The following is a 14,137-nucleotide window of genomic DNA, read 5'->3' as shown; positions in this document are numbered from 1 at the left end:
GCCCGTAGAATGGGACTACTTCATATATAGCAAATATATGGGGTTGTCCCCTCTTCGGGGGAAACGTAGACGAGTCTGACATCGTAAATGCGCCATGCCTCCGGGGGCAAGGGTGCATTCGGATGGGGAGCCTGGGAGGGCCTTTTCTTTTTCGAAACTTACGTATGCTGCCCCCTTCCCGGCTTCCCCAATGCCGTAGCAGTCCGCCATAGAGCGGACGTCGATCTCCATAGACTGTCTTGTTTCTGATTTCCCCAACCCATTGCGAGTCTTCTTACAGGCCAGAGCTCGCCGCTTCCGCGCAGCGGCGCTGTTTCAGATCTCTCTGGTGTGCGGAAGCCTCAGACTTCACATTGGTCATGTCCGGCCGCCCTGCAGGAAGGCATCGAGGATGGAGACGGTGGCGCAATCCCCCGTCCGCGTAACGTCAAGAGAACCAAGTTATGCGACCGAGTACCACCGTGAAGGCCGGAGTTGCCGCTGTCAATGCACCAGACTACAATCTATTGCTGGTTTGTCGATATCAAGTGATCTCTACGTCAAAGTTGTGGCTGCTTACGGCAAATAAGCTTCTTCGATGACGGAAAGACGAGAAGTCGATGATCGTGCTGAGACGGCTTGGTCATGATCACCATCTTCTGGGGTTCTGTAGGGCATGGAATGCAACGATGACTTTGAACAGTCAAAGATCCAGGAGCCAAGGTGCCGCCAAATAGATTGCCTCGGTGCCGAAGCAGCGAGTGACCGCTGCGGCCTCTGCGGATGCTACTGGGATACGGCAGCCGGGGGCTCGTCACGATGACTCTGGTCTCTTTAGGCTGTTGTCTACACAACCAGCTCGGTCTCCGACTTGGTATTGTGATGGAACTATAGCTGGACTCAAATGTACGAGGGAACTTTCCGCGGCACCACTCGGTCATTGATCGTCACCGAGAGAGGATTGCAGAGAGAAATGCAACTTCATCTCTGAACGACATGATGTGGCCCTCCGGCAGCCCCCAATCTGGGGCTCATCCCACAACAGACGCGTTAAGGGAACCAGGTCTCATGTATGCGAAGCTGTACAAAGGCCAACACGCCGACTACCTATCTTGTTAGTGGTGGCTCGGAGTCGGTGAACTCTGTTGGACCCTGTAAGACCGCATGATGGTTGAGACGATGAAGATGCCCGAAATCGCGCCACCCCATACATAGGTAGTAAGTTTCCCAGCAGGAGCTCAAGCATGGCGCCTGCAGATATCCGTTCGGAGAATGATCCCATACGTAGACAGCAAGGGTTGTGGTCACTGAATTGACAGGGCGAACGGCTGTTTGCCACCAAGCCTGGACTAAACCATTTGACTTGATGTCCCCCAGAGCCCACAATAGGCATATTGATATCACGGTAGTCCCAAAACACATCTACAACGCTGACGAGAGTACAACAGCGGCCCTGGATTGCTTACCATGCTGTCTCAAAAACCACCAAACTTGGCTTCAAGTCTGCGAGTCCAGGGTAGTTCCAGCATGATTTTCGGGGTAAAGCCCGTTGAATCACAACCGAACTCCGATGCGCCTTTGTGCCGATGTCACGAACTCATTTCCAGGCAGCACTGCCGGCCCGCTTCGTCACCTCGGAAGAAACGTCTTGCGATACCCGAGCTTCCTTTGAGGGCGCAAGCTGTGTTCGTTGGGGGTCCGCCGACGACGACCGTCAATGTTCAGACTTGGGGTTGTCCACGGTCGTGAAACAAGATATAAAAAAAAACCAAGAATGTTTCAGACTGAGATAAATGCAGAGTGATCATGATCGACAGAATTACAAAGATCCGGGTTTCTGGCAAACAATTGTATTCAAAATAGCAGAACTTAAAGGGAAGAAGTTCTCAATGGCAATCATCCTTCAGACTTGTAATGACCGTGTGACAAGGACTACACCTGAAATAGACGCAGTAACTTTCATTGCTGGGTCTATCATATGCTGTCAAGCAAGTTGTGACGGCCGTCTTCGATTGAAATAGCGTCAAACACCTCGTAAGCATGGACTTCCATTGCATTTGAACGAACACCTTTCTGATCGTGTATCCAGATCTCAAGCGTCACTCCCGCCAAGAGAAACCCGAGCCTGGTTTCAGCGATGTTTTCGCCTTCCTCGGTTTCCTTGAACCGCAGACAACTTTGCACTAAAATTCAGTCTTCGAAAGCGTACCGTTTCAACAGACAACTCGGAAAGATGGTAAAAGAACATTCTCTTCATCGTTACCGCCGTGGTCAGTGACCAGCCGAGCCGTGGGCGGAAGGCTGCAAAGATGAACAGTCTGACCATACAAAATTGTGCTCTGGTCGGGTCCCGGCCACTCTGCAGTGACTAGCTGCCGAGTTTGAGACGTCTATTACGCCATCGAATCACCAGAGACAACAACCTTGTGATGAATTCACGACTCTGCCCGAGCAACCGGCCGGTGACGAGGTGACATGAGGCGTCTAGCGCTGCTAGCTTCTTCACAAACTAGCTCACGTACCGGAACTTTGCATGCAGCCGGCCCTTGGTACGGCTTGGTTGGGACGTGGGGTGTGGGTGCGCGCGGCTTTGCGTCCTCCTTACCTGACCCAGACGGGAGAGAGACCTGGTTCAAGTTCTCGGGGCAGATCACATCGGTCTTGGTCTGACACGACACGTCGGCGATGGTTAACGCTCGCTTATGTTAGGCTGTCGGTATGACGGCCCAAGAAGGTTTAGATTCGGCCAGTCGTGCTGGTCTGTCTGGTCTCTTGATGGGGCCGAGGCCTGCAGAATGGTGACTTGTCCCACCGACCGCCGATGCAATCACGGCCGAAAGGTGGCACTTTCGACGATCGATTGCGCCTGGTAGAGACAAGCTTTGAGGCCAACCGGATCAATTGGAATTCGGACAAAAGATCGATGATATTGCGTGATTCCCATGGCGCATTGGCGGGGCCCTATCTCGTCCGTCTCGGGCAGAATCGAGGGAGGGCTGAGAAGTATGCGTGCTCGTATCGCTGATTCCCCGAACGCCCTCTACACACAACTGTGTGTCGTGCCGGGAAAACGCACTATCGACTAGCTGTGGACATGATGTAGTTGAGCTGATTGGCGACAGAAAGCCTCATGCCGAATTATGCCTACGACAGCAGAAGTGTGTACGACGTCGGTGGCGCAAGAAGTGCATTTGGCCCAAGGATATTCGTCGCTTCATCGGCGCCATTGCACGTTTGGTAGCACCTACGGTGGGCACATAACGCGAGCTGGAGACTCTTGATTCTCCTGCAGAAGCTCTGCTCTCAAAGGGCATCCGAGCAGTAGTGCTACGTGGACAGCCAATTTGACGGGGACGCGGGACAGCCCCCGGTCCCGAGACTGATCGATGTCTCCATGTTCCGCTGGTCAAGCACACTTGACTACTCAGCATGAGCCCAAGGTTCTCTGACAGACCTCCTCCAAGATACTCTTGAGATGTATTATGATCTAAACATGCATCGCCAGACCATCCCTAGGTTCTTTGCACACTGATGATTGTCAACAATAGATCCATGGTTGTCTCTGGCGACCTGGAAGGATACTCGACCTGAGACGAGATCGGATGGCAAGAAACACAACAGAAGAGGAAGCCCAGGAGTGCCTAGAGGGGAGGTGTAGTTGGAATTAGAGTGAAGAGCGCTAATTCTCGCCAGATTTTGGGGGTTGGTTCCACTATTCCCACGCTATAAAGGAGGCTAGAGAACTCCACTAGATACTCCTCCGGGGCTAGAATAGGGCTGAACGTCAGGGAACGAGAGCCGTGGAGATCTTGAAGCTTTCTCCTACCCAGACCAGCAAAGCCACGTCTACATCTAGCACATCCAATTAGTGGCAATCGACCGAGCCTCCCTGCCTCTTCAGTCGTCTGTCTCATGTGGAGGTAGATTTAGGTCGCTGATTGCAGCTATGTTGGATTCCCGGGAATTAATGATGCCTTGGCCATGCCCCTCATACTAAGATAATTAAGCTTGCCCTCTTGAAATTCGTTTCTATTTATGGAACCGTCCCAATATCGACGAGGTTGCCTTGTCATTTGTCTAGCTAGCCCTCTTCGACGGAGCATGCTATACTGCGAAAAGTTGACATGACTGATTCAATTTGTTGAAACCAGTTGGCGAAGAGCGAGATCTCGAGAATTACTCATTCACGCATCGGCGCGTCTGGAGCCCAAGTTGAAGCCGCTTTGGTAGTTGGGCAAGTGCCGCCAAATCCCACAGCCAAGTGACCAAACCACAGTGCTCTGTTGCACTGGCCCGTCTCTTGGAGTACAAACAGGAAATCATTACCTAGCTGGGCCGCGCAGCCGAGGTGGTCTGGCTGGTCGGAAAAGAAAGCATACCTCCTCACCCTAGAGAACAACGGTACGGCTGGTAGTTATGGCTGGTCCTCCACAGATTGGCAGCTAGAAATAGGCCAGTCTTGCGGCGAGCGGTCTTTGGCCTGCGGTTCGAGGAGGCTAAAATCGGAGAGTGTCGCCCGTAATCTAGTCCACCCTGCAGTACATCCACCCCGGAAGACATGACACTGGTCAGCCCGTGATCCGGGCGCCAGCCAAACAGCTGGTCTGCAATAGAGAAAGGCCCGCGATGGTGGTTTGAGTTCACAAGAAGAGCTCGAGTGCGACGGGCCTTTTGCAAACGTACAAACGTAGCTGCGAGGACGGGTCCGTCTCGTCCTGACACATCCGGAGCAACCTTGGACGAAGTGGGAAACGGTTCCCGTCTCGCAGCTTGAAACGGCCACCAGACCTTCCAGTCTCGCCCACAGTCGAGAGCAAGACGGTCGGTGAGAAGGTGGACGGTGGGCGGTGAAGCATGACTGCAGAGCGAGGTCCGCAATCGGATGCCAGCCGGGGTGAGTGGCAGGTTTGGGGGCAGTTTATGGGAGGAAGAAGGGACCCGGATAGGGCAAACAAATGGTACCCAAGGCAAGGCACCGCCCACCCAAGTCTCTTTCAACAACGAGGGACATCAACCTTGGAACCTTCAACCCATCTTCCCGTAGCGTCAACCCACACCACACCATCTCCACGCACCTCGCAGGCACGGCAGACGGGAGCCAGGGGCAGGGACATGGGTACTAAAGCACCCTTGAGCTAAGGGCGTACCCGTATAACCAGCACCCACGCCCTTTCATTCATCGCCCAGCCGCGCGCCCACACTCCTCGGCCACAGGTCCGGCGTCGCATCAGTAGTTAACCAGCAGCAGCCCCAGCCCCAGCCCCAGCCCCAGGCCAGAGCCAAGACCGACGGGATAAACACGCGCTCGCTCGCTCTTAACCCCGAATGCGGTCACCATGCTGATCACCCTTTAGATGAACAACCCAATCTCTTGATCACCGAAACTTGCAGCTCTTAGCTCGCTTTCTTGATTACAGGCACATACCCAACGTCGTCGCCCTAGCACGGCATAGAGGGAAGGGTGAAACGGGAGAACCAAGTTGCTCTCTCTCACCTTTCAAGCTTCCTCCGTCTCTTGCTGATTTTGTCATGCCTCCCATCGAGTCTCGTCTTCACGCTATGATTGGACCATGCAGAGAACCCTGATTGCCCCCCTAGTCTCGCCTGTATCTGCTCGCAGGCCGTGAATCATTACAAGCTCTGATGTCTAGTGTGGTATGTTGTTGTTGTTGTTGTCGTTGTCATTCACCTGCCATACCACCAACCCGATTGGAAGCCCGTATTCTTCAAGCATGCTGTTCAGCATGCGAGACACAGGGAGCAAGCTTGGCTTGCTGGTGAGGCGGATCTCGGCTCTCACGCTGGCTGGCTGCTCCACAGCTCCACACTGGCAGATGCGATAGATTGCACCTCATGTCACCTATACAAGTGCATACACACTGCAAGATGACAAGGACAGGCCTCCTCGTCCTAAGCCCCGGGGACCCTGCGGCACGTTGAATTCTTCCCAAGCAGATTTCATCCTGCGGAAAGCCCGGGATATGCACATGACACACGTCGCCGAACATGGTCCGCGCTTGAAGCGTGGTGATTCGAGCAACGCTCGTTCAGATGTGCGTGTGTGAGTTGGTGGCCTAGATGCCTACACACCCAGGGACAGTATCATTGCCAAAAATGGCACATTCTTCATCAAACTTCGACGTGCGCTCCAGTCGAGAAGATCGGGACCTGGGTGCCGCATGTGAGACCCCTCGAGGCAGAGCCCTACAATTTGGCATCTATCTACCTTACCCACGGTTAGCGTCGAGCCTATGGGGCTAAGTGAATCTTACTCTTTTGATCTCAAAGTACCGGAAAAGTCCATACGTTCGCCGTCCTGCGTAGCGTTGCCCTGCAACCAACCTTGCATGGACCTACCCCTAGTTACCTCCCTCCCTTGTGGCAGACCCTCCCACGACTGGCCTGGATACCTGCCCCTTGTCTTGTCATCAAGTTGAGAGAAGTTTCAAGAATGATCAGCAATACCATCCAATGCACTCTGCTGGCGCCAGGAGGCAGGGAAGCCTATTGGCGATGTGGTCCCCGTCTCACTCATCTGCACGGCGCTGGTTGATGGACGGCGCAAGACTGATCCACGCCCCGAGCTGCATATTCCTTTCCTGTCATGTGCAATGCCTTCGGTTGGACAAAGGCCAGCCCAAAACAGTTTTGCGGCACTCCCAAGTGTGGGAAGTCGGCCTAGCGTCTTTCTGGGCTTGATGAGGAGGCACACCAGATCCTGGTCAATGTTCAGCCAGGATCTGTACCCATCCCCATGCTCCTCGTTCCGCTCTACACACGCAGCCCGTGTTCCCAGTGTAGCTATGTGGGAAGATACCTACTCCGTCCTCGTCTTCTTAGAGGTACACCGCCCGCCACCTCGAGGGCCAGGGCCGGTACTTGGGCCGACGAACCCTGCGCATCACCTACACCATTCGCTCCTGCCACCATGGCGGCTGAACTACATGGTAGGTACTGCTCTCTTTCTCTCTCCTCTCTCCCACATGGGAACAGCAACCTGGTCGACTTGCCTGTTGCTCTTGGCCATGTCTTGGATACAGCCGCTACCCTGAACATCCATGTCATTCACCCTGGGACGGAGGACCCGCTGCTGTTCATCCATACAAAGCTTGGAAGTATCCTCTGCTCTGTGCCTGGGCAGGCACTCTAGTCAACCGAGCTTGTGTACATGATGGTCTTTCATATATCAAAACCTTCTCTTCTTCCCGCATCTCACCCATCCATCTGTTGTCGTCCTGTGTACATTCTTGGCCTCTGCTCTCTCTGCCGTGCGTCTACATAACTGCCCTTGGTTCGCAACTTGGAGCTTTCTGAATTCTTACTCCTTCACTTCTCGGAGTCTTGCCTGGAGGTCTTGTCTGTTCTGACCAGCTCAACCTCAGTCTTTCTATCAAGCATCCTTCCCACCCCTCCTTGCTCATCCGGATTGTGTGCCAGACTCTTTGCCTCTTTGGTCACCACCTGTTGAGGGACTTTGGGTCACTCAACGGCCTTTATTGTCGATTGTGTCTAGACGTACCCTGAAATTTCGGACAAGTTCCCTGCCGAGCGCGTCCCTTCACCTACCAGATCAGTCCTGGCACGATGATCTTTTGTACTTACTGCGGTAAACAATTCACACGGAAGGAGCACCTAGAGAGGCACTTGCCTACCCGTAAGTCGCAGATGGATGGCCCAAACCCCAGATCTCTTCCCTAGCTGATCAATCCCTTGGTTAGATACGAACGTCAAGCCTCACGTATGCACTGCGTGTACCATCTCATTTACTCGCAAGTATGTGTTTTTATCCACAACCGAGGAGAAATCTCCAGTGCATTAACGCAGCCGCCGTGCAGAGACCTTCTCCAAAGGCACTATTCCACTTATCATGAGGTCCGCGATCCGGCAAATCCGCTTCCCAGCGGAGCGCTAACAGCTCCCGGACGCACCCCTATTGCCTGCCAAAACTGCGCCAACGCGAAGACGGGATGCGACAAGCAAGTTCCTTGCACTCGATGTCAAGAGAAAAAGCTGAGCTGCGAGGCGCGGTTTGCACGGAGGACGTCTAAAGCTGCCCGAGTGGCGAGACTTCCGACTTTGCCCCAGCAGCCCGCAGATACCATTACACCAGCCCTTATGGATATGCGCAACCTCCACAACCAGGCCTCTCCAGTCACGTCGTCACCAGGCTTGGATATTTCCGGCACGATAGATCCTCGCATTCACGATGCCCTGCAACATAATAAGTCTTCGTCTGGTCTCAACGCCGATGGCTTCCCCTCGCCGTCAATCGACATTCCCACCCCCATGGACGGCCTCATGCAGATGAACAATGAAATGGTGGCTAATGATGCCTATGCTTGGGCTGAAGCGGGACTTGCTCCCTTCGACAACCTGTTCTTTGGGACGTCCTTCACGTTCGATCACAATGACCTTTCTATGCCTTCCCTTGGATCCATAAGCGACATTTCCACTGCCTCAGAACCCATGATGGCCTCCTCGTCAAGGGGCTCGATTGATCGCACCAATGATACAAGCATGGCTGCAAGTCTCAACAACGATCCGGGTCCCTATAAGATGATCGACATGAGTCTGATTGTCGAGGCTGAGAACTCAGTGGCTGAATTCAGCGCGGTCATTGCTGCCGAGGCCGCCTGGCCGATGGCGCGATGCAGTCAGCCCATGTACAGCGGCCGTTGCCCTCGGACAGCCATTGTGCACCTCGAGGCCTTGGAGTCAAAATCAAGGGAAGAGGGGACATGGACTGCTTTACAGAGCTACCTGAACCGTGCTGCGCTCGACGGTGACTCGAACGCCCTTCCTCAAGTCAAGCCGCTTTCAGCAAACTCACGAGAGCAGATGCTGGCCATCACCCAGAGTTTCTTGCACAAAGCCCTCGAGATCCACCGTGGAGGATTCAGCATGTATGCAAAGACAAACTTGATGCAACATGGTCGATTTCCATTTAACTTCATTGTTCTTCCGCCCTCCAACATTGTGGAGTACTTTCTCGGCAGCTATGTCCGAAGTCTTACGGTGTACTTCTCCCTCGTTCAATGCCATATTATCGACCCGAATGAGATGTTGTACAATACCCAAGCCTCGACATTGCTTGTCCTTCTCATGATCGCACAAGGTGCAGCTGCCGTACCGATGGCAGAGGCGAGGTTTCTCTCTGGTGGTCTCATTGAGACGTGCCGGATCTCTCTCTTTGACATTATCGAGAGAGACGTGGAGCTCTCGGCAGATCCCATCGTGCTACGATGCGCGCTGCTCTTTACCTTACTCGGTGCGTGGTCCGGGGATGCATGGCTCATGAACATAGCTATGGGCCAGCGGGGGATGTATCTCTCGGTAAGTACCGCTCACAACCGATGACCGTTGTCGGTGCAAATGAAAGCTGACCTCGAGTCTAGATGCTTAAGCACGCTGGGATGCTGGATCAGCAACCTTCCATGATCCCCACCCTCTCGACTGCGACAAGCCCAAGCCTGCAGTGGCGATCCTGGCTCCAGCGCGAATCGCGGAATCGCCTAGTCTACAATTTCGTCATGATCGACCAGGAGCTCAGTCTTTTCCACGACTGCTCTCCGATTCTCTCCATCGCAGAACTCCAGTGTCCACTTCCAGGCCCCGAGGCGTTGTGGCAATCACCAGATGCCGAAAGTTGGTACACCAGTGCACAACACCTGTATGGCTGCACGGCAAATGTGAACCCTCAACTTCTTTCGTCAAATTCACTCACGCCATCACTGTACGACATTTTCCAAGATTTCCTTCATGACAATTTAACCCAGCGACGATACAACTTTTCGCCTCAACACTTGAGGCTGTTACTACACCCGCTCCAATCGCTCCTATTCCACTTACGGCAGGTTCTCTCCTGCTTCTCAGATGTTTATGGCGTCCGTCGCTCTCCCACCCGGACGATCTGTAAGACCTCGACTGCAACGCGTCTGGACGAGGTCCAGGAGCTACTCGAGAAGTGGTACGAGCTCTGCATGGAGCTTCACGCCTCGAACCCCGAGTGCGAGGTTACCCGCTGCAACCTGGTGCTTTATCATCTCGTCTCGCTCAACCGGGTCGCCCACTTTCCAGAGATCGAGCGCCTGGCCCGGCGCGAGGCCTTTGATGGCACCCCCTGGGAGTTGAGCCTCAGGCATAAACGGTGCATCTCCCACCGCGAGGAGGCCATCTTCCACTGCGGCCAAGTCATTCGCCTGATCGAGGCCATGCCGGTCGATAGGAGACCCCCGTGGTGGGCTGCGGCGCTGTACCGCGCCACACTCATCCTGTGGACGGATTCTCTCGTGCGCGCCGACCCTAGCTTCAAGGGGGCCGCGAACAGCGGCAACGGGCCGGGAATGATTATCATCAACAGGGTCTTGCCTGAGGACCCTAATGGGATCCCCTATATGTGGGGAGAGTACCCTTCAACGATCGTGCTGTCGTGCAGAGACGGGTCTACAGTCAGCTTGGATCGCCCGACTGAGGTTCTTGCCTTTGGCGTGGACATTCTCAAGCAAAGTGCAAGCACCAGATTCGTTGATGGCCTGAAGCGAAAGCTTGTCGCCCTGGCCGAGACCTGGGAGCTTCCTAGCTATGGTGTGGCCTTCCCTCCCTGATTGGACACATCCCCAAGGATCCTGTGCACATTTCTCTTTCTCTTATTTGCATCTGTATTGATACAACTTTCTGGGTTTTGAAGGGCGTTTGGAGACAAGATAGTTCAAAGGTCCACATGGACATCACGAGCAGGAGTTATGGACCTGGTGGGACAAAATGGTGGCGGTATGGTACATTAAGCATACAGGAGGTAGTCTAGTCTTTGCTAGTATCGTTGTTTTGAGTAATGGATACGTTTGCGAATTCTTGCCGTGGTGCTCTGTGCCGGTTCTGTATTCTTGTTCATCTCGATGCTTCGAAGATGCATCAGATGCACGACTGCTAGACAGTCCTTACGAAAAGCGCCATCAGCCTGTAGAGTCGACAAAACCGAACAAGCCAATCCCTGCTAAGACCACACGGGTCTTTCGCGATGCTTCTCTACGTGTTACTACATCGGCACTCTCTCAGATTCACGGCATTTCAGCCCGGGGACGTTGTGGCTAGTGCCGGCATCAAGGGATCTGTCCCAGATCTGTGACACACATACACACACACACGGCCTTCTGTCTCCCCCGCCTTTTTCGTCGCGCATTGGATTCCTGTTGTGCACTGGTGGAACTTCGCCTCCCCATTGTCGTCCCCGAGGCACAGGGCCTGGTGGTTCATGTTTTCCTCGGCCGTTTGGCCAGAGAGGGTTGGTCTAAAAATAACAAGAGAACGCCCCACGTCTGTTATTCTGTTATGATCTTATCAGAGAAAACTAGCATTAATTGAATTGCCCTTTGTCAACTGATCTACTACCGGTTCCTCACGATAACGGACATGTCCAAGTTTGATTCATCATGCTGACAGGAAGGCAAATGTGTTTGTTCGGATCCTCTTCCCTACACCCCTCCTTCTGATGTTTATGTTTCCGCAACTTTGTCGTCTTTGCCGCCGCGTGCCTCTCTCTCACCTGCTCGCTTCTCTCCCCTGTAAATTGGGCAAAAGGTGGTGGGGGGTGCGATATGCCTCGCGTGAGATCAGATTAAGCTCACAGGTCAAAGTATCTCCTTAGCCGCAAGGACCGACAATCACCCCCCAACACAACGCAAGGTTCAAGGGGTGAGAGATGGCGGCATGGTGGTAATAGCAACCCACCATTAAAGCTCCCAGACTTTCCTGATCAGGATGTAAGCGAGGGGAAGTATAACTGCAGAAATAGATTGCATGAACCCGGTTGAGGGGTGGTGGGATTGGGGTGTGATCGAGCGTGATAAGAGAAGCAGCGAGGCTGCCATTCACCCCCCCTCCTCCTCTTCTCGCCTCCGCCGAGCAAGTCGGGCTGTGGGTGTCGTCGTTAACGGCATGGGATAATAGCAAAAGAGGCTTGGTAGCGGAGAGGGGATCTAAGGCAGGGGGGTAGCAATTACCAGCCGCCCGGGTAGGCTACCCCAGACGCACCTCGACAACGCACGTCATATTAGACGGCGACGTCGCCAGCCTGATGGCCCTGATTGGGCCTGCCCCTGTCAGCCGGTCCTGGGGCTATCTAGATGATGCGGATGGTGAAAAAGGCACATCTGCCGTGCGATTGGTGAGCGGTGTCCAACCTTGAGTGATCCCCTTAAGGGCCGATTGTCCACGTTACAGTAGTCCAAACACAAACCTTCTTTGGTTTCCTTGTAGCGTCTACCTCCCTCCCCCTCGGGGACCAATTATCGCTCCGTGCCACCGTTTGGCCTTTCCTGCTGTGTGATCCACTGTTACCGTAGACGCTAGGATGGCAAACTCCTTGACGAGTACCGGGCACACCATCTGCGGAAGAGGAACAACGTCCGAGGGATGATACGGGGCAAGGAGGGGAGGGGCACCGCGAGGGATTGGAAGCAGCGGGAAAAAAAGCTTGGCCCAAAGCCAAAATATACGGAGGATGACTGACTGCTCGTTCCGTGTCTCGATTGGCCGGGTGCGGTGGTCTTGTGTCTGACTACGTACCGGGATCGCAACCAACCAGATGGCTGAAGAGATGTTGGTTTGCGAACGCTAGACGCAGATCGCAGACTTCGTGAATTTTGTGACTGGACTTGGAACTACAACTCAAGTGTGACGACAACTCAGTCGGTAGTCAGTCAGAAAGGGTGACAAGTTGCGAATGTACTGCGACCTGCTGCCGACAAAAATGATACTTCGTGATGAGAATGGGGGAACAAAGAAGGTACATAGGATGTTCATGCCAGTACATCGGAAGGTCTTGACGGACACGAATAACACTCGATCCAGACTTGCGATCTGGAGCGTCATATTGCTTCTATTTTGGACTCTTCCGGGGGAGATCTCAGACCCAGCTCCGATATTAGTCCCAGGCTTGTGTGGAAACGCAGTTTCTCTTTCATAGACTCTACCCAGTCATTGGTTAGAGCGCGCAGCTTTTGGATTCTCGCATCTGAAGCGGCGGGATGTGGCTCCGGGCCGCTGGATGTCGATGGTAAATTCATGGCCTGACTCTGAAAGCAATCTAGACTCGAACTCGGAGATATTAAGGTTGACAAACTATCCGCACAAGGCAGATCAGCTTGAGTCGAGAGCTTGGTGATTCTATGTGATCGGCGCAACTATCTGTCCGCTCTGATGTCCTCGGCCGCCTCCATGGTCGAAGGGGGTAAATTGTCTAGTTGCTATTCACACTGCAGCAGGGCGGGCGGGGGTTGTCGTCTCGGCATCCGTTTCCGGCGACTGGGTGCCCATCCCACGCTCTCAACGCTGAGTCCCTTGGGTCTGCATTGGGTGCTAGAAAGGGGGATTCCCGGAGAATTTCTTGGGTCTGGGTTGCCGTGCAGCCGTTTACGACCCGCGTTGCCTCCCCTCCACCACACGACCCGGCTAAACGGTTATGGTATCCTCACCAATGCTTGGCAATCAGACGTCCGTGATTGATACAGCTTGACCTGAGGTGGTGTGTGCTCAATCTGTCATCTGAAGCATGGCGCGCGTGTACGTCCTAGGGATGCTTGGTTCGACTGCAAGACCGAATTGGGGAACAGACCTGGGAGCACCTGGTTAGCTTCACAATGGACACTTCCAGATACGGCTGTGGGAACATATTGTAGGCAAATGTTTGTTAACAGAACATCGAGAAAGGGCTTGGAAGTAACCTGCGGAGCATTCTCTTAGACCAGACAAGCGTAGAATGACTCCTCCGTTTTGGCAACATGCCTGGTGCCGCTCCAGTATTTGATGAAGTACTCTCATGCTTGGCTGCAATCAAGAACAATCAGTTAGCAATCACAGCACCATTTTGGAGAGAAAATGAGACTCATTCTATCTGGACTCTCCTCATCCTGATTGATCTCATGCTTTTAGCTTGACCATGACGTCCCAATCATGGCAGCTCGCCGACCTGCTGAAGCCGCGGTTGCTTCCGTTGCCACTTGCATATTCTTCCGAACAAGGGGAAGGTAGAAGTCGACCAATTGATGAGATCTGAGGCCGGATAAGGCAGGCGTTGTTACCATTGGTGTTCTTGTCAGCCTCGCTGCAGGCTCAATTCTGACAGGCGCACACTGCGTCTCGAAGCTTGGAAGCAAAGGAG

At 53.7% G+C, this 14,137-nt stretch overlaps 1 protein-coding gene across 1 annotated transcript; it reads left to right on the top strand.

The window, feature by feature from the left end:
• Positions 1-8,094: 8,094 nt before the first annotated feature.
• E0L32_000065 (uncharacterized protein) lies at positions 8,095-10,583 on the top strand (the record flags this gene model as incomplete). The annotated part of the gene is made up of 2 exons (XM_031141123.1): positions 8,095-9,312; positions 9,375-10,583. 2 exons carry the CDS (start codon positions 8,095-8,097, stop codon positions 10,581-10,583), a joined length of 2,427 nt encoding a protein of 808 aa, XP_030997442.1.
• Positions 10,584-14,137: the final 3,554 nt, after the last annotated feature.

This window comes from Thyridium curvatum (assembly GCF_004353045.1).
Source record: "Thyridium curvatum strain D216 chromosome Unknown NODE_1_length_1224711_cov_81.814160, whole genome shotgun sequence".
Lineage (NCBI taxonomy): Eukaryota > Fungi > Ascomycota > Sordariomycetes > Thyridiales > Thyridiaceae > Thyridium > Thyridium curvatum.
The sequence above is the reverse complement of the archived record's forward strand: the minus strand, read 5'-3'. Positions and strand labels throughout refer to the sequence as shown.